The sequence below is a fragment of the Sceloporus occidentalis genome, unplaced genomic scaffold (assembly GCF_023333645.1).
Source record: "Sceloporus occidentalis isolate IW3139 unplaced genomic scaffold, rSceOcc1.0.p SCAF_5, whole genome shotgun sequence".
Classification (NCBI taxonomy): Eukaryota; Metazoa; Chordata; class Lepidosauria; order Squamata; family Phrynosomatidae; genus Sceloporus; species Sceloporus occidentalis.
Genome location: NW_028316985.1, coordinates 179,089,877 through 179,113,814, shown reverse-complemented (window position 1 = coordinate 179,113,814; position 23,938 = coordinate 179,089,877). Strand labels below are relative to the sequence as shown.

General features: G+C 40.1%; 2 protein-coding genes across 2 annotated transcripts in view; both read left to right on the top strand.

Moving 5' to 3' along the window:
* Positions 1 to 270: 270 nt before the first annotated feature.
* NAAA (N-acylethanolamine acid amidase) lies at positions 271 to 18,379 on the top strand. The gene is made up of 11 exons (XM_089527259.1): positions 271 to 461; positions 2,935 to 3,099; positions 5,135 to 5,261; positions 6,131 to 6,221; positions 7,845 to 7,921; positions 8,279 to 8,451; positions 11,491 to 11,553; positions 13,317 to 13,383; positions 13,855 to 13,883; positions 14,477 to 14,558; positions 16,887 to 18,379. The coding sequence occupies exons 1-10, from the start codon at positions 271 to 273 to the stop codon at positions 14,550 to 14,552; spliced, it is 1,059 nt and encodes a 352-aa protein (XP_089383385.1). The 3' UTR covers positions 14,553 to 14,558; positions 16,887 to 18,379.
* Positions 18,380 to 21,403: 3,024 nt separating this feature from the next.
* LOC149313225 (serine/threonine-protein phosphatase with EF-hands 2-like) overlaps positions 21,404 to 23,938 on the top strand; it is a 31,855-nt gene continuing 29,320 nt past the window's right edge. Inside the window, exons 1-3 of the mRNA XM_089526309.1 lie at positions 21,404 to 21,631; positions 23,255 to 23,439; positions 23,553 to 23,582. Coding sequence (XP_089382435.1) covers positions 23,388 to 23,439; positions 23,553 to 23,582 — 82 coding nt within the window. The 5' untranslated portion in view covers positions 21,404 to 21,631; positions 23,255 to 23,387. The remainder of the gene's footprint in view (positions 21,632 to 23,254; positions 23,440 to 23,552; positions 23,583 to 23,938) is intronic.

Genomic DNA, 23,938 nt, shown 5'->3' with positions numbered 1-23,938 from the left:
TTGCCCAGAGGGATCCCTTGGGGAATCCTTTCCTCTAGGGAACTGTTGGGAATTCCCTGCCCATAAGGAAACATTGCAGAATATTGGCCCCGAGGGAGACATTGGGAAATGCCAGGGTTCCTTGCCTCTGGGCAAGTGCTGCTGTCCTTTGAGTCCTGGGCTTCAGAGCCCTCCCTGCAGGGAAGGAAGGAAGGAGGCAGGAGAGGAGGGCTGGGCCTGGGCCTGTTCTCTCCCCGGAGGGCCTGGCCCTGGCTTCCTCTCTCTTGCCCCATGGCGGGGCTCCTTCTCTTCCTCTTGGCCCTGCTGCCGGGGCTCTGGGGGGCCCCTGCTGGCCCCGCCGCCGCCGCCGCCGCCTTCTCCTGCAACGTCAGCCTGGCCTCGCCGCCGGAGAGACGCTGGGAGCCGGTCCTGCGCCGCTTCGACCGGGCCTTCCTCCGGGAAGCCTTCGCCAGGGTCCTCCGGTGAGTCTGGCCCTTCCTTCTCTCTCAGCCCCTGGGCCTCCTCCCAGCAGGAGAGCCAGCCGCCTTGGCTTCGTTCGGGGCCCTTCTGCCGAAGGAGGAGGATGGAGGTCGCCCTCCAAAATGCAAAGGCCCCTCCCTCTGCCTTTATGGCAAGGCCCCCTCCGCTGAGAAAGCTCTCTCTCAAGTGGGACTGAGCCCTCTCCCCAAATGCCAGACTCTTAGCATCAGGGCACCTTGGATTGTGCTTTTTTAAATGTGCATTTTGCATCGTCTATGGTGCTTTAGCTTGAACTGTTTTAGGCTTGGAAGCCGCCTTGAGTCCCTTGGACTGGAGGAAGGCGGGATATAAATACACATCATCATCATCATCATCATCATCATCATCATCATCATCATCGTAATGTCAAAGTCCCATCAAACCGAAAGCCTCGCAGCCCTTGGGCCACAACCTTCCCAAGGGCAATTCCTAATTCCAGAACAAGGTGCAACAAGGCTTTGCTTTCCCAGGCTCTTGTTGTTCTTCTTGTTGTTCCTGTGTGCCTTCAAGTCCTTGATGACTTACGGCAACCCTCTCATGGGGCCTTTGTGGCAAGATTTGTTCAGAGGAGGCTGGCCCTGGCCTCTCCTGAGGCTGAGAGAGTGTGACTTGACCAAGGTTGCTTTTCCAGGGTGACTTGCAAAGCTTGCAACATGTAAATGTGTGTTTTGCTTGGCCCAAGAAATGTACCATTGTTGGATGTTATGGGATTTGCTATATGGCCAACACAGCTACCCCTAGATGTTTCTTTTACAAACCCCAGTGTTCCATGACAGGATGGAACAACAGCCCTTAAAGCCCTGTGAAACTGCATTACTTCTGCAGTGTGGATGCACCCTGAGATGCCATTCCATGCTTCTCTCCCCCAATTGTTCTTGTTCTCAGTTGCACCAACTAGTCAGTGATGCTGACTGGAAAGTTGGGCCTTCACTTATCCAGAGTGTATCCAGCAATCCAGGAATCAATGAAGTGCCATCGATATTGAAGTAGTGTTGTTTCTTTGTAATTCTGCATTTTCACAGCAGTATTTACTTGGTCCCAAGAGAGTGATTGTCTGTGAGCGGATTCTGGATTTTGCTCTAACAGTTAATCTCTTTGGATAGATAATTCTGAAAGATAATTGAGGTAGTACATGTTTTGCTTGGAAGCAGACTTCAATTTGTTCCTGCCCTGCGGCTCAGGTTGAGCTGGTTAACTGGCCAGGAAACACACTTTCCTATGCTGCTGTTGCGTATTTTAACAGAGACTTGACTATACAGAGGTGTGCAACTGAAGCATATTCCTTGTTCCGTGGCGTGAAGTTAATCATAATCCTACAATGGCCACAGAGCACCCTTCTGTTGAAGCGATAGCTTGCTTCCTTGCTTGCCTTCCTTCCTTTGTCTTTCCTGTGGTGCCCCTACCAGACTACAAATCCCAGAATTCCATAGAACTGAGCCATGGAAGTTAAAAGTGGTGTCAAACGACTTGGTTTCTTCATTGTGGATGAGGCCTCAGATTCACTGTGGCTGCATCCACACTGAGGAAATAATCTGGTTTGCCACCGCTTTAACTGCCCTGGATCAATGCTATGGCATTCTAGGAACTGAGGTTTGTGGTGGCCCCAGAGCAGAGCATAAACTTCAGTTCCCAGAATGCCATAGCATTGAGCCAGGACAGTTAAAGCATGTCAAACTGGATTATTTCTGCAGTGTGGATGCAGCCTATATACATCATACAGTGACCTAAGAATAAATCCTGATCTTAGAGCACGGAAAGGCTATATTTTGGATGACAACTTCCAGGATCCCCTAACCATCATGGTCATTAGTCACACTGCCTGGGTGATTTTGGGAGCTGTGCACCAAGGAGTAACATTTCCATATTTTGGAATATAGTTTCTGCCCATTATTGTTATTATTATTATTATTATTATTATTATTATGCTTTATTTATATAGCGCTGTAGATTTGCACAGCGCTGTACATACAAACAATCAGATGAGAATAAAGCTGCCCATGGCGTACAATCTAAGACAACATCACTGTTGTAGAAGAACATTGGTTCATCACTCAGTCAGAGATCAGTGTCAAACTGCTTTATTTCTGCAGTGTGGCAGCAACCTTTGTGAGTTTCTAATTCTTAACTGTTTAAACTACAGCCAATATAGGAATATGGGTGCATGTGTGTGCCTGCAGGTGAGTTAAAAGAGTGAGGATGCTGAAAACAAATTCCTGACCTGTGAGGCACCATGTTCCTTAATTCAAAGTACGTACAAGGTCTGCTATACTGAACTGCTGTTTTTCATTTTGTTCCATTTGGTGGACTATTAGTTTTAATAGAGAAAAACCAATGTAAATCTTGTTGTTCACAAACCTGAAGTCTGCCCAGGTGTTCCGTTTTAGTGCTAGTCCTTCCAGGGTACACAATTTAGTGTTTTGTTTCCTTGTTTTGCAGTGAAACCATCCCCAAATGGGTTCATTCCATTATTCGTCCTATTGCTGAAGAAATAGAATCCTTTGTTCCTCAGCCATTTGCAGGAGAAATCCGAGGGCTTTGCAAAGCCCTGGACCTGAATGTAGGCGATGGTCTTCTACTCAATTTGGCCTATGAATCTACTGCGTAAGTTTTTGGTTATGTGCTGTGTGCCTTCAAATAATTTCCAATTTATGGTGACCCTAAAGTGAACCTATCATGGGGTTTTCTTGGCAAGATTTGTTCAGAGGAGGTTTGCCCTGAGGCTGAGATAGTGTGACTTGCATAAGGCCACCCAGTGGGTTTCATGGCCAAGCTGGGAATTGAACCCTGGTTCCCCAGAGTCATAGTCATCTTAACATTCAAACTACTAGACCCCACTGGCTCTTAAGTTTTGGGTTAGAACCCAGAAATTTAGACATAGCCAGGAACCATTAGGTTAAAACAACAGAAGGCTAGGCCAGATTTTGTGAGGAATGTTTGCCGATTGCTGGGAGTGACAAGCTTTTATTCCTTCTAAAGCCTGCTGAAACCAGATACGAGACATAATGTTATCATACTCAAAGTTCACATGCAAATAGCAGCTAGGGAGACAGAACAAGGAACACTCTCTGGTTTCCTCCCTGCCTGGTTGCAGAAAGTTTCCTTACTTGGCACAGTTTGCTGGGCTTGATATTTCCATTCACAGTGGAAGACTAAGACTGAAAACACAAAGGTTGGAGTAGACACAGGTTGGACACTGAACTTTCTGTTTTCCTAATACATCTACAAATCTTGTGGACACTCTGTTATTCCTAAAACATGGAAAACACACTTTTATGGACTATAACACCCCAGTCCTAAAAAATCCTAAAAGTGACTTTCTGAAGGTTTGACCCTTCACTCTACAACACACATACCTCTACAGCATTTGTTGGTTGTTCATTGCCTTTGAATTGACCCCAGCTCATGGCAACCCTGTGAATAAGACCTCTCCATGTCTTCCTGTCCTCAACCACTCTGCTCAGCTCTTGCAGGTTAAGGCCTTTGTCCTCCCTGATTGAGTCTGGCATGTCGCCTTCCGCTCTTTCTACTGGCTTACTTTTATTAGCATTATTATCTCCATTCAAGATTAGATAAGGGCATTATAATCGAAACTAAGAACTAAAGATGAGGGGGAGGGGGGGCAGGAATCATGATTGTTTTTATTGCATCTACCCAGCTGCATTTGGGCTGCTGTTAGATCAGGGGTTGTCATGGTAGGGCCCTTGCCCCTTAGATCCCCCCATCCTCAAATTTATATTGGGGGGAAAATCAGCCAACAAATGGCCCATAAGTGGTGTGCTTTAGTATGTATGCTTCGCTGCTCAACTAGGGAGGAAAATGCTTATAAGTGATGGAAAGTGACTTCCTGCCAGGAAGGGCCATCTGTGTATATATGTGCGCTTTGATTGTGAGTTTCTACATTGCAGGGGCTTAGACTGGATGACCCCTGAGGTCTCTTCCAACTCTATGATTCTATATTCTACTCTAAACATCAGCTCCAGTCATCTGTGGCCCCACTGGTACAGCTTGCTGAGGGTTGGGGTTGACAAATCCCATCCACAGGTTGAAAATATTTTAAAATATATATAAATTCCAAAAAGCAAACCTTGATTTTTTGCCATCATATATAAGGGGCACCATTTCACCATTGCCATTATATTTAATGGGACTTGAGCATTCACAGATTTTGGTACCCATAGGGGGGTCCTGAAACCAAACACCGGCTGATACCAAAGACCCACTGTAATTCCTGTGCTTCTTTCAGGTGAAACAAGTTGATACAACTAAACTAAATAATTGGTGTTTAGCCCACCTCTCTAAACCTCTCTGTATGTTCCATATGTGCTTTGAGAGTTGTACACACTTCTTCTTTACACAGGTTGTCCTATTAAATTCAGTGGCGTAAAATCTCTATACGCATATCTTAAGCTTTGCGTTAAACTGCTCCTTCCACTGAAGTAAGTAGGGAAGATTTTGCAAACTGATTCTTTTTATCATTGGAATGTTCTATAAGGTATCTATAAGGAACTTTCTCTGGGGCATTTTATGTTCTCAGATCACCTGTTCTTCATACACATTTGGTCCTACATGAAAAATTAGAAAGAACATGTCTTTGTGTGTACATTTTTACCCCAAGTCTCATGCTTTTCTCCTGCAGGTTCTGCACCAGCATCATTGCTCAGGATAGTAAGGGACATATATACCATGGTCGGAATATGGATTATGCCTTTGGAGATATTTTACGCAAGACCACCATTGATGTGAATTTTGTACAGAATGGGCAGGTATAATGCAGAATTTGGAAGTGGCTAAAAACTATGACGAGAGACATAAGAAAGCTGTACATGTTAACAGCTGTATTTATTGGACAGAACAAGAGCAGAAGGGACAGTTGCATGTCAGAACCATCTGTCCAGGTTTGGGTAACAATAAGCTAGTCTACATGTAAACGTATTGTACAAATTGCTGCAGATTTTCACACATTCACATCAAAATTTGTTTTCCCTTTTCTGTGCAAATTCGCATCTAATCACCCTCCTCTGTCGAAAATGCTCAGCAAACAGATGGTCACATGTTCGATAATGCACATCCTCATGGTTACTCTGGTAAAAACCACGAAGGGTTTTTCTGAGGATTTTGTGGAGCCCCCCCCCCCCAAAAAAAAAAAAAAAAAAGCCTTAACTCCTCCAAATCATGTATGGTGGGATCACACTGTATTTGAATAGAACTGTGAGTATTTTAATCATTTAGACAAGCCCAATGTCCATTTTAGTTTATTTAGTTTAGTTTATCTAAACTAAATATGGACAGCTCTTGGGAGGGGTGCAATTGCTCTGGTAATCCTCCCCAGAGTATTTCAAACTTTTAGATCCTCTTGAGGTTGGTTTTTCCATTAGTAAAAGAAACAAATGGAACTTCAACCTTTAATTACTACTTTCTAAACCCCTAAAGTATTTTCAGCATTAGCTGTTCATTTTACACTTCTCTAAATTGATGTGTGTTTCGCCATCTGTACTGATGGTGTCTTGAAAGATATTTTGCATTAAAAGAATTACAGTTTATTGTAAGCAAAAGGATTCTATAGTACCTTTGAGGGGAAAATAATTTGGTAGTATTAGCTTTCATAGGCTAAATCTGTCCTCTTAATTTTCAGGTCAAGTTCAGAGGTACTACATTTTTTGGTTACGTTGGTTTATGGACAGGGCAGCGTCCACACAAGTTTACAATCTCTGGTGATGAGAGAGGTGAGCCTTTTTCTGTCTGAACAGGGTGGAGTGTGAGCTGTATTGAATGTAGATTTCAGAATTTCCAAAACAAATGCAGTTTCTAATAATTTGTATAGTTTGTGTCATATATTTTGGTGTCAAATCTGTTAGTTTCCTTTGCAGAGAATTGAAAAGCAAAGACACAGGAATGGAAATTGAATATCTGTTATTTTGGTGGGCTGGGAGAGCTAAGAGATGTAGTCTGTGAACTATGGTCAAAGATGGAGGAAGGAGACAATGGGTACTTTGTCTACCCTTGCACATTTGAAAACCTTCCCAAGAGTCTGCTCCACTCTCCCAGGTTTTCAGCAAAGAATGACTGTGCATGTTACAGACTTTTCTCCATATCTTGAGGACCAGGGGAATGGTTTACAAAAAACAATGTTGAGAAATATGTTTGCTACATTTTTCTTGATACATCTGTCCACATGGATTCACTTTTCATGTGCTGCGTTTATTCCTCCACCTCACCAAATCTCAAGGAAAGGTTTGCTCAAGTGTTTTGAGAGATACATCACACACAGTCAGCCCTCTGTATCAACAGATTCTGCATCTGTGGATGCAATCATCTGCAACATGAATATATATTATATATACACATCCATCTCAAACCTTATTTTACCATTTTACTACCCCATTGTATATAAAGAGTATCCACAGGAGGTCCCCATTGGAAACCAAGGGCCCACTGTAATGATATTTTAAAATTCCTACATGTCACACTGACCCATAGTTTGAATCTTTTTGTCCCCAATAATGAGAGGTGGCAGAACTGACATACGAAGGAAGTGAGATTGTAGATACTGATCCATGGCTTTCCAGGTTTTTATATTGGGTCTTTTCCTGCTATACCTTGCATCTTTTACATGCCAAGCACGTGCTCTGTCAATGAGCTATGGCCCTTTTTTCTTTTCCCACTGAGTAGTCAGTTAACATTTCAGCATTTTCTTGAAGCAGATGCTGACTATGTGATTTTTATACTTTTCTATACATCCATGAGAGTTGGAAGTCTAACAGTGAACTAAATAGCAAAAGTCTATCTACCACTCCTAATGCGGTTGTGTAATTTGCACAATCGACTTCTAAGACTTCCTTGTCTGAACTGTTTTGAGGAGCTAAAATTAATCCAGTCTTAGAGATTCCTTTAGGATAGGGATGAGAATTTCACAGCCCACAGGCCATATGTGGCCTGCAGTGGTTTTTGTGTCCTCCGAGGTATTTCCCCAACCCTCCCTCTCATTTATTTTTTGGAGGGCTTATTTTGCACTAAAATGGTGAATCACCACTCCTGGAGTATATAGTATGATATTGCACAGAATTTCAGTGGGTATATTAAGTGATTAGGTTTTGTTTGGTTAAAAGTATTATTATTATTATTATTATTATTATTATTCACTCTCTCTTTCAGCTGAGATAGTCAATCATTGAAACAATTCACCATTGTTTGTATGTGTGATGGCTAATTCCCGTATTATTATTATTATTATTATTAACCTTTATTTATGAAGCGCTGTAAATTTACACAACGCTGTACATGCAATCTTTTTAGTTAGACGGTTCCCTGCCCTCGGGCTTACAATGTTTACCTCTTTAATCTTTTAGATGCTGGCAGCTGGTGGGAGAATGCTATAGCTGCTTTACTGAATCGAAATATTCCAGTCAGCTGGCTTGTCAGGACTGTAAGTGCAACAACTTTTTAGCCTCCTGTGTAATCTCCTTTTTATCCTCCCATGTAATCCTTCTATGCACACCTCTTTAGGAGTAAGTGGGATTGAGTGTAGCTTTATTATTAGGAACTTTTAAAAAATAGATTCTTGTGCTTTCAAGGTTATTAAAAATTACAGTTTAGTTGAACTTGGAGCTTTGTAAAGTGCACAGAATGATAGATATCCATAGATGTGTCTCTGTAGACACCTATCTTCTGCTACTGCTGTTATTTAATAATTTTCTATACAGTTCTATACAGTCCAACCCTGCTTTACATGAATCTATGAAGGTTGTGTTTGACTTGAAGCTCTGTGCTGTCTTTCTTGTAGGCTCTAGACAAAGCAGAAGATTTTGAAGCCGCTGCTCTTATGCTGTCTGAGACACCAATTATAGCTGATGTCTACTATATCATCGGAGGTACAACACCCGGGGAGGGTGCGGTTATTACAAGAAGGAGAAGGAGCCCAGAAGATATTTGGCCCTTGGACCCTTTGTCTGGGAGGTAAGCTGCTTGTTGGAGAAAGTGGGCTGACCTTATGCGGTAGGCAGGATAACATCCTCCATCATGGACCTCCATTCACATGGTTACATAGTGGTTGTGCTACATCATCCTTCTGCTGGAGCAATATATCCATTGAACATACAGTGGTAGTTTCTACAATCTCAGTGAATCAAGTGATATAGTGCATCCTCCACATTGGCTGAGATTAAGGGCACAGGACTTGCATGAAATTTGATAAATAAATAAATAAATAAATAAAAAACATATTTTTTTTTCCTGAGAAAACACCTCTCTAGGAATCTCTAGGCCCACCTGGGCAATTCTGTGGTCAAGATCTGCCAGGAGTTGACCATGAAATTGTGCTGGAGGACCTACCTACAAATGCCTAGAGAAGGGTTCTCTCTATCAGTCTTTAGGGCCTCCAGCATGACTTTTGGAAGGATAGAGTCATGCTGGAGAACCTAAAGATTCCTAGAGAGAACATATTAATCAAATGCATGAACAATGAAAGCTGTAAAAGTCAAAGCTGCAAATGTGGAGGGCCAACTGTACACTGAAGGCACTGACAGAGGCTGTATCCTCACTGCAGAAATAATGCAGTGTGACACCACTTTAACTGCCATGGCTCAATGCTATGGGATTCTGGGATTTGTAAGAGAAGAGGGTAACGGTGAGATCTGGAGTTGTTGATGTGTGTTTATGTTTTGTGTAGTTGTATATATATATCATTTTTGAATACTGAATAAATTTAATTTTAAAAAGGGAATTCTGGGATTTGGACTTCTGTGAGATATTTGGGCGGGATACAAACCGCCATATAGTACGTATAGGATACGTACTAGGGTTAGGAAGGGGCGGTGCTTCCGCACCCCTCTAACCCTAGTACGTATCCTATACGTACAAGATGGCGGCGCCCCTTCCACATGGGCGCCGCCATCTTTACATACTGGACGCATAGCGTCCAGACGTGTCGCGTCCTTTGTGACGTAGTGAGTGCGCCCCTGGCGCCTCGCTACATCGCAAACGCGACTCCAAAAGAAGCTCCATTTTGGAGCTTCTTTTTTGCTCTTCGCGGGAGCCGCGCGGTTTGGCTGCTGCAGCTCCATCGCGGAGCAAACGGCGGCGGCGGGGAAGCGCCGCAAAGTGGCGGTTTGTATCCCGCCTTGGTGTTCTTCCTCAGAGAACTATAGCAAACTACAGATCCCATGATTTCATAGTATTGATCCATGACAGTTGAAGCATTATCAAAGTTCATTATTTCTGCAGTGCAGATGCAGCCAGAGTTATGCACCATCCAAAAACGTGAAACCACATGGCTGTAGTCCTGCTGGTTAGTTCCAACTAGAACAGAGACACTCAATCCATTGTTTAAAGCGAGTCAGCACATAGTTAGATCTAGTTGATTCAATGGCTCATTTCTAATTGGGGCTAACAATAGGACTGGGATTCATGCAAAATGGTAACACTTGCAGAACTCCACTTATTCAAGTATGAACTGAATATATATTTTGCACAATGGCCAAAAAAGGGCTAAGCAAGGGAACTTAGGTTTGTGTGACACCAGTTGGCACAGTTACTATAACACAGACATGCATGCTGATAAGGCTTCAGGGATAACAGATTTTGAATTTCTTGCTTCATAAATATCAGCACAAGAAGTGCATTCACACTACAGAATTATAGCACAGTTATTCTACTTCAACTGCCATGGCTGCATTCTATGGAATCCTGGGATTTGTAGTTTGTTGAAACACTAGAGCTCACTGGCTGAGATTTCAAAATGCATCTCTCTAAAATGCCAGTCCCAGGATTCCATGGAACAGAGCCATGGCAGCTAAAGTGGAATAATAGCACTATAATTCTGTACTGTAGTGTGAATGGGCCCAAAGTCTCCCAAAACACAAGAAGCTCAGCCCTCCCTCTGTATCCACAGATTCTGCATCCTTGGATTTATCCATCCATGGCTTGAAAATATTCCATAAATAAATAAATAAAGTACAAATAAATAAAAATCCAAAAAGCAAATCTTGAATTTGCCATTTTATATAAGACACACCATTTTAATATACTTGTATATAATCGGACTTGAACGTCCACAGATTTTGGTATTCACGGGAACCAAACCCCAGCAGATACCAAGGGCCCATTATACTTTATAACTGTAGTAGAAGGAGGTTGGTTTTAAAGAAACTTTGCAGCACAGAAGTCATGAGTTAAGTTAAACATTTCCCCCGGAGATTTTCTTCTTGTGATAAAGAATAGAGCCTAGTTCTCTCTCCCCCCCCCCCCCCCAGGTCAGTCTAGAAAGCTTATCACATTAAGTCGTGGTTAGATATGTTATCTCTTGGTGCATGAAGTTTGCATAGCCATTTCTCAATTTGGGTTGAATACCTCCAGAATTGCACAATCCTTAATCTACTGATTTCAGATTGCCTTCTTTAAGAAAGTAGTGTTAGGACTGTGGCAGTTGTCCTTGAGAAACCAACAAGCAAGCAGTTACCCCACTGGACCACAATTCTCTGGCACAAGATTAAGAAAGACAGTGAAAAATGTTGCCTGTCTCTGTTGCTTATCAGTTCGGCTGGAATTTCCATTAATCAAAACTTAAAGGTTAAAATAAGATTAGAAAAAAAAAACAACCATGCAAAGTATTGGAGAACTGAAACTTTTTAGTTGTTTATGGGCTTTTCCCAGATGAGGCAAGTGTGTCAGGAGATTACAGTATTTGTTCTGTACTTCTCTTTTTAAAAAAGCTAAAGGATATTTCCATTGTCCTGAACTATTTTTCTGGCAACTGCAACATTTTCTTCCTTCTGTCCAGTGGCTTTTTAATTCCAAGACATAGCAGAACACAAAGGTATCCTTCTGGCAAAACCCAAGGAGTTATATTGTGGAGATTCTTGCTTCTTTTAAATCAGTCTGGAGGAACTCGATCTGTTTCTTCTTGAGAACATTAGTTATTAGGGAGAGGAAAAACATGTCTTAAGAATCTCCAGTGATGTTGTGATGGTGACTTTTAATTCTATCTTCCATTTACAGTTGGTACAGAGTAGAGACAAACTATGACCATTGGAAAGCCCCTCCTCCTTTTGATGATCGAAGGTATGCTTTTTCTAGGAGATTAAGATGTCAAGATTACATTTTTTTTCCAAATCTAAGCTGAACATACAGCAGAGGTAGCAATCTTCTGGCCCCTTCTCACAGTATGGTCATCTGGATGAGAATGATGAGAGCTGTACGCCACAACATTTGCAGAGCCACTGTGGTATTGCCCAAGTCAGTACAAGATTACATGCATTAACAAAGTAGGTCTCTACCTGGCCATTACTTCTACCGAGAAAATTTGATACCAAAGGCAGAAATAACATCGAAAAAATAGGGATAGGTCCTAACACCACACTAAGAAGAGGACTTCAACAAATTTCAGCAAACTTTTTATTCAAAATTAACAATATGGACTTGAAATGAAACAACCAGGTCAAGTAATGCATGCATGAACAAACCACTTAAAAGTTTATTTCACAATGCAACTGGGGATAGTGTTTATTCTGTCTCCAACTCCCATATTTCCAATGGTTTACATTTTAGTAGGCAAACTTCCAAATCTATGCTTTTTAACATGCTGCAGGAAGTTATTGAAACATGCTAACCAGTTTCCCCCTTTTCTCTGTTTGCTATTCATGCATGTTCCAGTAAGGGATTCTGGAGCCAGTTGCTTTTTTCCTTCCCTGTTGTAGGCAAGCACACACAGCTACAGTAGGATTGGCTAGAGTAGAATTACAGTCTTTCTCAATTTATTGTACAGTTTAATGTAGACGTGCTACTGCAACCTGGCACCAGATATCTTTATCTAGCCCTCTTTCCAGTGCCAATGATGATTAAAAAATCCAGCTACACAGAGAACAAAGAAGAAATGGGATGGCTGAATGAGGATAAAAAGATTTTGTATAAAGGAGTTTCACTGTCAGAGGCTTTGTTGACTGATGCATGCCTGTGTTAACTTCTCAACATTCAGAATGAGAAGCTGGAATTTCCCAATGGCAGCAGCATCACTTTGGTTCCACCGCTTGTGTCTTCCTGTGACTAAAAGAATGACAATTATAGAAAAGAAGTGTATGCAAATCTTATGCTTAGATTGGACATTAACACCACAGAATGAAATCTACCCCTAATGACGTTTGGATTCTGAATGTGTTTTTTCGGACTAATAGCAGTTGGTGTGCAGGCAGAGACATTTTTCTTCACAACTGTAGCTGAGAAGGAATGGATTCATTAAGACTCGACTTTCGTCACCATTTCCTTGCTTGGTGTTCATTATTTAAAGTCCTTAATTTCCTTTGCAGTGACATATTTAGCATTACATTCAGTTTGTCCCACTGAAATATGCAGTCATGGCACTGGAAGGAATTTAATAATGTGGCACTTGCATTCCTAGATCCGGTTGATAGAGGCAGACAAATCTCATAGTAGAAAGAAAAGCCATAGTACTATACTATATACCATTATATAGGATAAGAAGGGGTTGCATGTTACATTACTTTGTCATAATAGAACACCTCCCTGCACTAAGAAAAGGGGCACATCAGGGAGGAAGACTGTGTGGAGGAAGACTACTTGAAGAGCTGTTATTCCATGAACAGGGAGCGCTAGATAAAGGGGAAGCATATGTATTACTGTTTCCAGCATGAAATGGTACAATCCAAGGAGCTCTGTACCATACGGTTTACCTGAATGAACAGTTGGAGCAAAAGCATAACAGTCTGGATGCAGCATATGTGGCAATCTTTTTTGTACCCAACTTTCAGCGATCTAGATTTAGATGAAATCATCTATATGCATCTACACATTTTATTTTTATTCTATAGAACTCCAGCCATCAAAGCGCTGAATGCCACAGGACAAGAAAATATTAATCTTGAGTCACTCTATAAAGTAAGTTATCTGCTTTGTATTATGCCCCTAAAAACATCTGATTTAAAAGTGGAGTCTGTTTCTCCTGACAGCTTTCTCCTATAGTAATTTTCCAGTGGTAATTCTGTAGCCACAGAAGAGAAAGAATGAATACATGACCTATCTGGACAGTGGTATTACAGGCACACCTTCCCAATGTCCAAAATACAGTAGTTGATAGTATTATTTGTTGGAAAATAAACTAATGTGATTCCTGATATCTGAAAAGCAAGTTTTAAAGTTAATTTGTTTTCTTTTGAAAGAAAAGTATTCTTGTAGAGAGCATCCTTTCTTGAAATTTTTTCAAAAATAGTTTATCTTTGTGGAATTTTTTCAGCACCAAAAATTCTCAGATTGATGACATTCCCTGCTGTGGCAACTTTATCTGCAAGTACCATTTCTGAGGCCCTCCTAAGCCTAAGAAAGTAATTTTCTTCCATTTTATTGTTTTAGGTACTGTCAGTACAGCCAGTTTTGAACAAGTAAGTTCTTTTGCTTTGTTTCGGTTTTGAAACACCCCAGTTTTGGCACCAACAAAAGCAGCCATGTATTTTAGAATGGGTTCTCTACAGAACTTGGAAAGCTTTCTAAAAATAAAGTAACTCATTATTTGTCTTGTTTGAAAACTCAAGGGTAACTAGTTAGTATTACAAAGTTATTATTGCCATTATTTAAAGTACAAAAAGAATGTATTGCTTATTATTTTTCTCTTACTCAGGAGGGGGGGTAACTTTGGATACTTTCCTTCCCCTATAATTACCATCTTTCCTACTTCAGTTTACTTTTGAAATGCAACTTTGTTAAGCCCTTATTACCATCCATCCCAAAGCAATGCATTATATGTTAATTATATTGGATATATATCTCATTAGTGCCAAACATTGGTTGTCTATCAATGATTATATGGAACTTCCAGGACCAGATCCAGTCTACCAGTGGATATCATTTACTGGGGAGGAATAGCAGGGGAGAAGTATTCATTTTATGCCTTCATCATTGTACAGAGGCCTCTCACTTGCTTTTGGAATGATACTTATAAGTGCTCCTTGACATGTTTGTTCATATTTTCCCCCAGGAACACAATTTACACCACAGTAATGAGTGCTGCATACCCAGACAGGTATACAACACAGATCAGGACCCTGGACTGAAGATGTGTAAGTGCTTATATTAAGACAGAGTTATATTCAAATGGACAACATAAACCCTTAGTAATTCCATGTGAATACCTTGCAATTTGGGATGTAACACATGTCTTCTAACCATTTTGAATTGCTTGGAGAAAGTTGTAAATGAAAAACCTTTCTGTGTGCTTATTATTATTACTTATTGTATTTATATCCTGCTGTTCAGAAATGATCTCAGAGTGGCTTGCAAATGGGTAATTAGACAGTTCTCATTCCAAAAACCTCCAGGTTACTTTTTATGCCCAGCAAAAATAGCCTACTTAGCTGAGGATTGGGGGGAGAGGGGCAAAGTATAATGCTGTCTACTATAAAAGATAGTGTTAGGCGATAGCAGCTGCTTCTGAAAACACTGGCCTGAATCTTGTCAGCTGTACTTGATTTAATTGCAATCACAATCCCAAACCAGGGTTGTATGGCTAGAATCCTGTAGCACATGCACACAGGTGTAACTTCTCATTACACCTGCTTATGTGCTTTTTAGGGCATTTTGTAAGGAGATATTCAACATCTCCTTCAGGAATGAATGCCTACAGTTTATATGATCATTTCTGTGCCAAAGTGCATCATTTTGGGGCGTGATGGAGGGGAAGGTCTCCATGACAATAGCTAGCAGCACTTCCTGAGAAGAGAGAAGACATCCCCCCCTAGATTTTCAGTGAAAATATGTGAATATGCTGGAGAGTTTGAAATGCATCTTCTCTCTTTTCTGGGTTGCAGAACTTGAACTGGATGCTGCCTGGGTACCTCCTATCCTCTCTCAGCCAACTTTGTTGGAGTGAAAAAGGAAGGGAGCCAGAGGCAGAAGAACATAATCATTATGTTCCACTAAAGTGATGATAATTCTTGCCCTGCATCTCCAAGTGTAGCTGTCAAGTTCAGTGGCAGTTTGGGTATTGTCATATGTATGCACAATTCACTTTTTGGGGGATGAGGGGGCTGCTCTGTTTTCAACTGATCCAGAGCTTAGGAAATTTATTGAACTAAAACTTCTGGTCTTCTTGGCGTTGTAGAGCAAAAATTATATTAGTCTGCCCTGTAATGGAAACCACAGTCAAATTTGGGTAACATAGACTGCATCCACACTGCAGAAATAATCTGGTTTGACATCACTTTAACTGCTTTGCCTCAGTGCTATGGAATTCTGGGACTGGTAGTTTGTTGTGGCCACTACAAATTACCATTCCCAGAATTCCATAGCATTGAGCCATGGCAGTTAAAGCAGTGTCAAACTGGATTATTTCTGCAGTGTGGATGGACTCATAGTGACATTGCCGCAGACACAGAGAACTCTGATCCTGTGGGCTGGGAGAAGTAAAAGATGTTGCTGTTATGTTCTTTATTGTCCAATGGCTGAAGCCTCACAAGAAGCACTACTGGATATGCATCTGATGAAAATGGCTATATGGCTAAATTTTTAGCAGTTGAAGGACTTAAAAAAAAAAGATGTTGAACAACACTAATAAAGCAATGTCTTTACAGGCTGAGTATTTCTTATGTGGAATGCTTGGGACCATATTTTGCATGTTTTTTCAGATTTTGTAATACCTGTATTTGCACATACATAATAAGACATAATCAAAGTGGAGAGAGATTAAGGATCTGTGAAATGGTGGAAGGCATGGATTCCTGCTATTTCAGAGATTCTCGCATCTTTCTCTAACCGTGTCTCTCTTCAGCCTTGCAAATACATTACAGATGCGTACTACACTACTTGCATTGTAGCTCAGAAAATTGGCATGTTAGTGTACTTTGGAATTTGAAATTCCAGATAAGGGATACTCAACCTTTAGTATTATTTGTTGCAGGTGCAAATAAGATGAACTGAAGAATAGTGTATAGCAAGCTAATAATCTATGCTGGTGCCTGTCCTTTCAGTATTTGAGTCTTCCGTGGGCTATATTTTTGCATGCATCTGATAAAGTGGAATACAGTTTACAAACAATTATGCTGCAATAAATTTTTTGCTTTAAATGTAAGGTCATCTGCACTGTAGAAATAACGCAGTTTGATACCACTTCAAGTGCTGTAGCTCCATTCCATGGAATCTTGAGATTTGTAATTTCATGTCTTTTGCCTTCTCTGCCACAGAGTGCTAGTGCCTCATACTACTACAAATCCCAGGACTCTGAAGAATGGAGTTGTGGCAATTAAAGCAGTGTCAAAGTGCATTATTTCTACAATGTAGATGCACTTGTAGCCCTCCCCAATCTGACACCTGCTGACTATACTGATTTTGCAACAAAAAAGCATAATTTTAATGCCTCATCTCCTCCCCTCCCTTTTCTGTTTTGTTTCCAGAAAAGTAAGGAAGGAAACTCTTCAGAATAATGGCTCAGCTGTATGTGCAATACGCAAGCCTGGATATGGATATTTCACTTGGTAGTCACCATGCTTTTTTAAAAAGCAAATCAGTGCTCTCTGACAATGTGAAAAAGCCATGTGACATGACACAAATGGGACTGGAAAGGGGAAGATGGGCTTAAACTGGATTTCCTGGTGCTGAAAGGCAGGATTCCAGAATGTCATGTAACTCTCAGTCCCTGTCCTTGTAATTATTGAAAGGTGGATGGATTGTACAAATAAGCACAGATATGGAATTCTCTTTGTTTCTTATGGGTTGCAGAATCACATTTTTCTGGTGCTGAATGATGGTTATAAGCAGTTAGCAAGTCTGGATCAGATTCATATGTGGTTGGAACCAACTCTGTATTTATTAATTTGATTTGATATATACCCAGTGTGTCTCCAAGAACTGAGGTCTGGAGTAGCTCACAATACAATTTTTGAAAAGATGCAAATAAAAACACAAAACTGAATGCACAAGTAGACAAATTATCATATTAAAATAGTAGTTTAAAGCAGATATCAATGCAAAGCATAGTATGGCCTTCCACATCCTGCCAAAAGCCAGCATGAATAAAATAGACTTTTTAAACCAGCCAGTAGAAGGGAAATGAGGTGGGATGCAGCCTGCCATCCCTTGGAATAGAGCTCTTGGAGCAGCCACCAAGAAAGCCCTCTCTCATGTATCATGTATCCACCAAACCTGCCTGTAAAGGTGGGAGGACGCAGGACTGAAAGAAGGGCCTACCCTAAAGATCTCAAGACCTAGACAGGCTCATTTGGCAGAATACAGCCTATCAAATAGCATGGATCCCCATTGTATAGGCATGCTGCTCTGAATTCTAGAAAAACAGTAGAGTATAAGTGAAATAATACTGATGGTACAACAAGCACAGCTATAGCAGACTGAAGAAACCACTGCACCCCAAATGCACAAAAGACCCACTGCCCTGCATCCTCCCTTGAGAAAAGTTGAGACAATGCTTATTTTGCACATCCCTTCTCTTTTATGCTAAGGGAAATAACTCAGAATGCAATTGGATTGCCTTTCCCTAAATGCCATATCTGCAAATGCACTGCTTGTTGTCTAAAATTAAGACAATAATAATAATAATAATAATAATAATAATAATAATAAATCTTTATTTATATAGCGCTGTAGATTTGCACAGCACTGTACATGCAAACAATAAATATATAAGAGTAAAACTGCCTATGGCGTACAATCTAAGAAATAATAGGATAATACATATAAAATACATAGCAATAATAATAATCTCTGCTCACTAGGGGCTTATTTTTGGTACTGCACAAAGATTAGTAATCATAACTTTAAGCATAATTGTTTCAGTGCTTGAATTTGTTTCCTGCCGGCAGGATTTAAAAGACAGTGAAATTTTTTAATTCTTTGTACTTAAAATTAATTTTTTTTCCTTGTGGATATTTCATAGGAGACCTAATAAATAAAGTAATATATAAAGAGCCAGTGTTTGGTGTTTTCCCTTGTTATCTGAAGATGTGATCAGTATTTTCACACAGTGACAAAATCATGTCAAACTCTGTGAATCTGGGCCAGCATTATTATACATCACAAAAAGCCAAAAGTGTGTTCATTTTCAGTAGGCTGTGACCTAGAAACAACTTTATGATTTAGATAATTCCTTTCTATATTTTATTTTATTGTTTAAGAAATATTATTAAGGAGAGAGGTTCCAGTACTTACCCAGGTTTGGTTTCATTTTGGAAGAAGGCTTACTGGAGGCTTCTTGGTATTTATTTATTTATGAATAATCAGAATACATACAGGTGGAGGCACAGCATGCTCCTAACTTTTATCACTTTTGAGAAAAGTTCCCCAGCAGTCTAACATGATGTTAGCTTTGGAGACCAAAGTCAGTTCAGTTTATATTTCTAAGGATTGCTTCCAAAGGGAAAGTTGCTGGTGCTGTTCATCAAGGTGCATATTACAGTCGGCCCTCTGTATCCACAGATTTTTTAATTTACAGATTCAAGCATCCAAGGCTTGAAAATATTTAAAAATAATATAAACGCCAAAAGCAAAATTCATGTTTGCCGTTATCTATAAGGGATACCCTTTCACTGTGCAATTGTTTTTAATGGGACTTGAGCATTGATGGATTTTTGTACCCATGGGGGATCCTGGAATCCAATTCCAGCAGATACCAAGGCTCCACTGCAAAGGTATTCTACCTTTCCCTCCTTAATCCTTCTCAAAAGGTTTTTATTTTATTTTTTTATTTGGGGTTTTTTTTGTGTTATGTTTGTAAGAAACACAATGAGAAAAGATGGAAGGGTTACAGATGGAAGATGTTATCTGGGGCCTCTGTAAAAATCCATGGTTGAAACAGGGTGACCGTGCATAAATTTTGTTGTGTGCCTTCAAGTCACTTCTGACTTACGTCAGCCCTAAGGTGAATCTATCCTGGGGTTTTCTTGGTTCAGAGGTGGTTTTCAATTGCCTTTCCCTGAGGCTGAGAGAGAGAGTAACTTCCCCAAGATCACCCACTGGGTTTCATGGCTGATCTGGGAATTGAACCCTGGTCTCCAGAGTTGTACTCCAACACTCAAACCACAAAGTGACCTATAATCACAGTTAGTATTTTTCCCAAACTGCTTCTTCCTTCACTGATATCTTATCCTTACCTGGAGGTGGGGCAGGGGTATGTCCCTCTGTGTTGTTGTTCTGTGCCTTCATGTCATCTCTGACTTATGGCAACACCTATAATATATCTTGGGGTTTCCTGGCCAGCGTTCTTCAGAGGAGATTTGCCATTGCCTTCCTCCTAGGCTGAGAGTGTGATGTGCCCACCGTGGTCTGCTGGAATCTAGTAGAATGCAAACCACTGCATCGTGCCAGTTCTCCTATATAATTGGCATCTACTATTCAAAACATTACAAACAGCCCTTATTATATCAGGAAGCAATTATCTAGCCATTCAGTTCCCATAACATCCTTAGTTTATCTAACAAAAGGATGTCCTTGGGTTGTTTTCAAAAAGGTGTGACTATATTTTGAAGTCAACAACAAGCGGGTTGCTATGGGCTTTAATAAGATCAGGATCTCACCTTAAGTGTCACAGCCATCTGAGGTTAAGTCAGCTTTGCATTGACCCAGTTTGTGTACACAGTAGTATTTAAACACTTGCACTTCCTAATTGCATGACTGGGGCGGAAATAAGAGCTGTCAGAAATTTTAGATGCTGTTGGATATAAATAGGTTTGGTAGAAACAACAACCATTCAGATAAATAACTGTAAATCTAACAGATCACGAAAAAAAACATATATATATGTGTGTGTGTGTGTACGCGCGCGCGTGTGCACGCGCACACACACACACACACACACACACACTTTTCAAAGACAGCATTATTTCTCTAAGAGTCCTCCCCCTTGCCCTAAGCACAGAGGAAGAGGGTTCAGAATGAGCCTCAGAACCAGGTCTTAAGATCTGGGAACCTTATTCCTTGGTGAATAAACATCTAAAACATCCAAGGCCATTTTATGTCTCATCTCCTGGGGAACCGATGTGATAGGTAACTAAGCTTTTCATACAGCAGCCTCAACAATTCTTGACAGTCCTCCTCTGCATGGTTAAGCTAGTTTCCATTTGAGCGAACAAAGGCAACACTGGGACAGACAATATTATTCCCGTGAGCTTTTAATAGCTATTACTGCTGTTAGGTTTTTATGATTTTTGTAAACCCCCCCCCCCCCAAATTCATCCATCCCATACATCCCTGAACCAGGAGAGGCTCTTCTAGGCAATGGCATTGATACCTGACATCACCTAATGCAGGGTTTTCAGGTGCTTATCCCAATGCAGCTGAGTGCTTTAAAAAATGAAAAATGTGAAAGTTCACAGAAATAAGGAAGTGAGAATTGGGAATAAGGAACAAATGTCAGTCTTATGATTTTACATGGGATACAAACATTCATAACCTTTTTTGTAGTTTGTATATTTGACTTGATTTTTTATTTTAAAGCACTTAGCAAGTGAAAGCCGATTTTTAGAAAAGTAAATTTAAAAAATCTATTTGCTGCAGTCTTGGAATGCACCTGAAGACAAACAAACTATCCTACAACAGCCTTTGACTTTTTTCATTCGCTTTATATTTTTTCAAATCATTCTCCTTTCTTAGAACTCTCTTGTATCACTGTTCTCTTCAGTGTCTACACAGTCAGCAAATCTTATTTCATTATATTCCCTTAGTTAAAAAAAAAGACTCCCCCTCACCCCCCAAAAAATGTTATGGAGCAAGCTTAGAAGATATTTCTCCATATCAGAGTTGTGTGTGATCAATACCTCAAATGAGAATGAGTGAAGGACTCTGTTCTTCAGACATAATCCTCCTGCCAAGTAATCCTAATCCAATTCAGGCCTCTTGTTTTTCTTATCATGTGAGAAGGTTCAGAGACATCTGAGAGTAGCCTACAGTGAATAAACCAAAAGCACTGACTGCTTTTTCTCCGGAGGGCTGAAAAGGTAAAAGCAGAACGTCTAAGCACCTGTAACCAGATGGACCAGAATGTTTATGAATTTAGATCTCTGTTGCATCTGAAACTTCACAAACTCTTGCATACATCCAGGACATTAGGAAAGCTGGACCTTTGCAGTCGAATTCAGAAGTTTCAAAGCCCAATCCGCTCCTTTCTGAAGCAGGCATCGAAGACAGTAAAGTAAGTTAATTTTATTTATAAATTTTAATTTACTGGCAAGTCTAATTAACCTTAACCAAGTTTCATCAAGGCAGCCAAATGCAAAAGAGCACAGGATTTCTGCATATTATAGCTGTATAGAACAGGCAGAAGTCTATTGGTAGAACACAAGAGTGCTTTATACTTTCCTGAATAACCAAGGTGTAACTATTTCACAATTGTGGCTTGATAAAGGTATTGGACAAGAATCACACAGTCTTCCGGATGGTGTTGCCTCTTCTGCTGGCTAGGGGTTCAGAGAGTTTGGATTTTAAAAAGTAACTTTCCCAAGCTTTGTGTTTCTATGTTAATTTGTTGTTTGTCAAGCGCAAAAGCATCAAGCCAAAAGAAAAGAAAAGAAAAGCCTTTGATGGAGACCCAGCCTTCAATGCCATTGCAACGTAGATGCAAATTTCAACACCCAGATGGTGCTTGTTATTATTAAACCTGCATCCATTTTTTTCCCTCCACAATGTTCAGTATATATTATCTATGTTTTGCTCATTCAGGTATGCTAAAGGACCATATCTTCTTAGTTGCACCAACTGAACTTTAGCAGTTCTCTAGGTGGCTCAAGAGTTAACTGTGTACATGTGAATGACATGGGAGATACCTCCTTTCCCAAGTAAAGGTGTAAGCTGTGGAAAAGCAGTATGTATTTAACAGTATGGTGTGATATTGACCAAAGCTGATTATCACACCTACTTGCTATTTTAGACTAGTCTTTGTTACAGTGGTAGTGGTTCTTGGAGTTATAAATACCTCCCAGGATTTAATACTCTCTTCTAAGTCTTGCTTCCGTCCTGTGACATCACTATGTACAGATTTGCTGACACAGAATTAGGAAGGACTGACAGTCATCCTCAGGAACTGTGTAACATAGGTATTTAAGTCTAATAATGCTGTAGGTTACACGTAAACATGAATCTATGGAACATTCAGCGCTCCAGATGATGTGAAACTGGAACCACCAGTGGCCTAGTTAGTGTTACCAGGTTTCCAAAACAGCATTAAAGGACAGCTGAAATTCATGATACGTAGGGTTGACGATTAGGACGAGTTTCTAAATATCAAATGAATTACAATTACAAACACAGAACAATTGATTCCACCATCTTAGCAGTTATCACCAAATATAATTATTCATAGAGACCAGATAATAATACTGTATACCAAAAGTTCAGAAAACAATAATGACATAATTGATTTAAACTACTCAGATAGGATGATGATAGAATTGAATGTTAACATTCCTGGGATATTAAACTAGACGTTGCAACCTGATGTGTCTTCATTAGCTCATATTTTTAAATTATGATATTGTGATAGTCCTTCTTTATCAGTCACAAGGACTAAGTTTATAAGTGACTGATACCAAAACTAATAAATACAAACAATATAGTGGGTTTGCATTTTAAACTGAATACATTAAACATTAACTAAATGAAATTCCTTACAAATTCAGAACTCTTCAGGAGTAAATGTAAATATTTTAATGCTTCTAAGATACTGCAACGATTCAATATCAAGTATGCTGGAAATCTATTCTTATTTATACAATTATTATGTTTAAACATTCCACAACTGACCATTCTCCCTTGACAGATGGAAAGCAACATAATTTCTGCCGACGGCGCTGAACAAGGGTGTTCATTCACAGACAGAACGACAGCTGGCTTGTAGCCTATTATACATTTCAGGTTTTGTGGTCCCTTACGATCTCACAGGTTTGAAGATTATGGGGTGTGGTATTTCGGCAAACAGTGCCTTCTTGAGCAAGCCAGACAAAGGTATCCTTTCCTTTTCCTTTTCTATACATGTAAAATATTGTTTTCCAATGTTTTTTTTTCCTGCAGAAATCTGGGGAAATTACATTGTTTTCTTTCTCTCATACTTTATTTAGATCAGGACTTGTCAGATCCATCTCACCCTGGTAAGTTAACATGATATAAATTATTCCATCTGCTAGAGTCTGAATGATAATCCACAAGGTAGTGAAATAGGACCATTCCTAGAAAAGATTTCTGTGCGCTCAGAAGATAATGGAGATGTGCATAAAATATTGCTTAGTAATGCAGACAAAACAAAACAAGTATGCCTGATAAATCTTGTATGTGTGCAAAGTTATTCCATGGAAGCATTACATTAAGAGATAGGACGAAAGTTGAAATGCTGCTGTCATGGAGGGTGAAGAATGAAGAGCTTGTCCTATAACCTCAGTCTCTTTCACACTGAACAATTGTAGCACTTTGATAGCAGTTCAGTTTCCATGGCTACATCCTTCAGAAT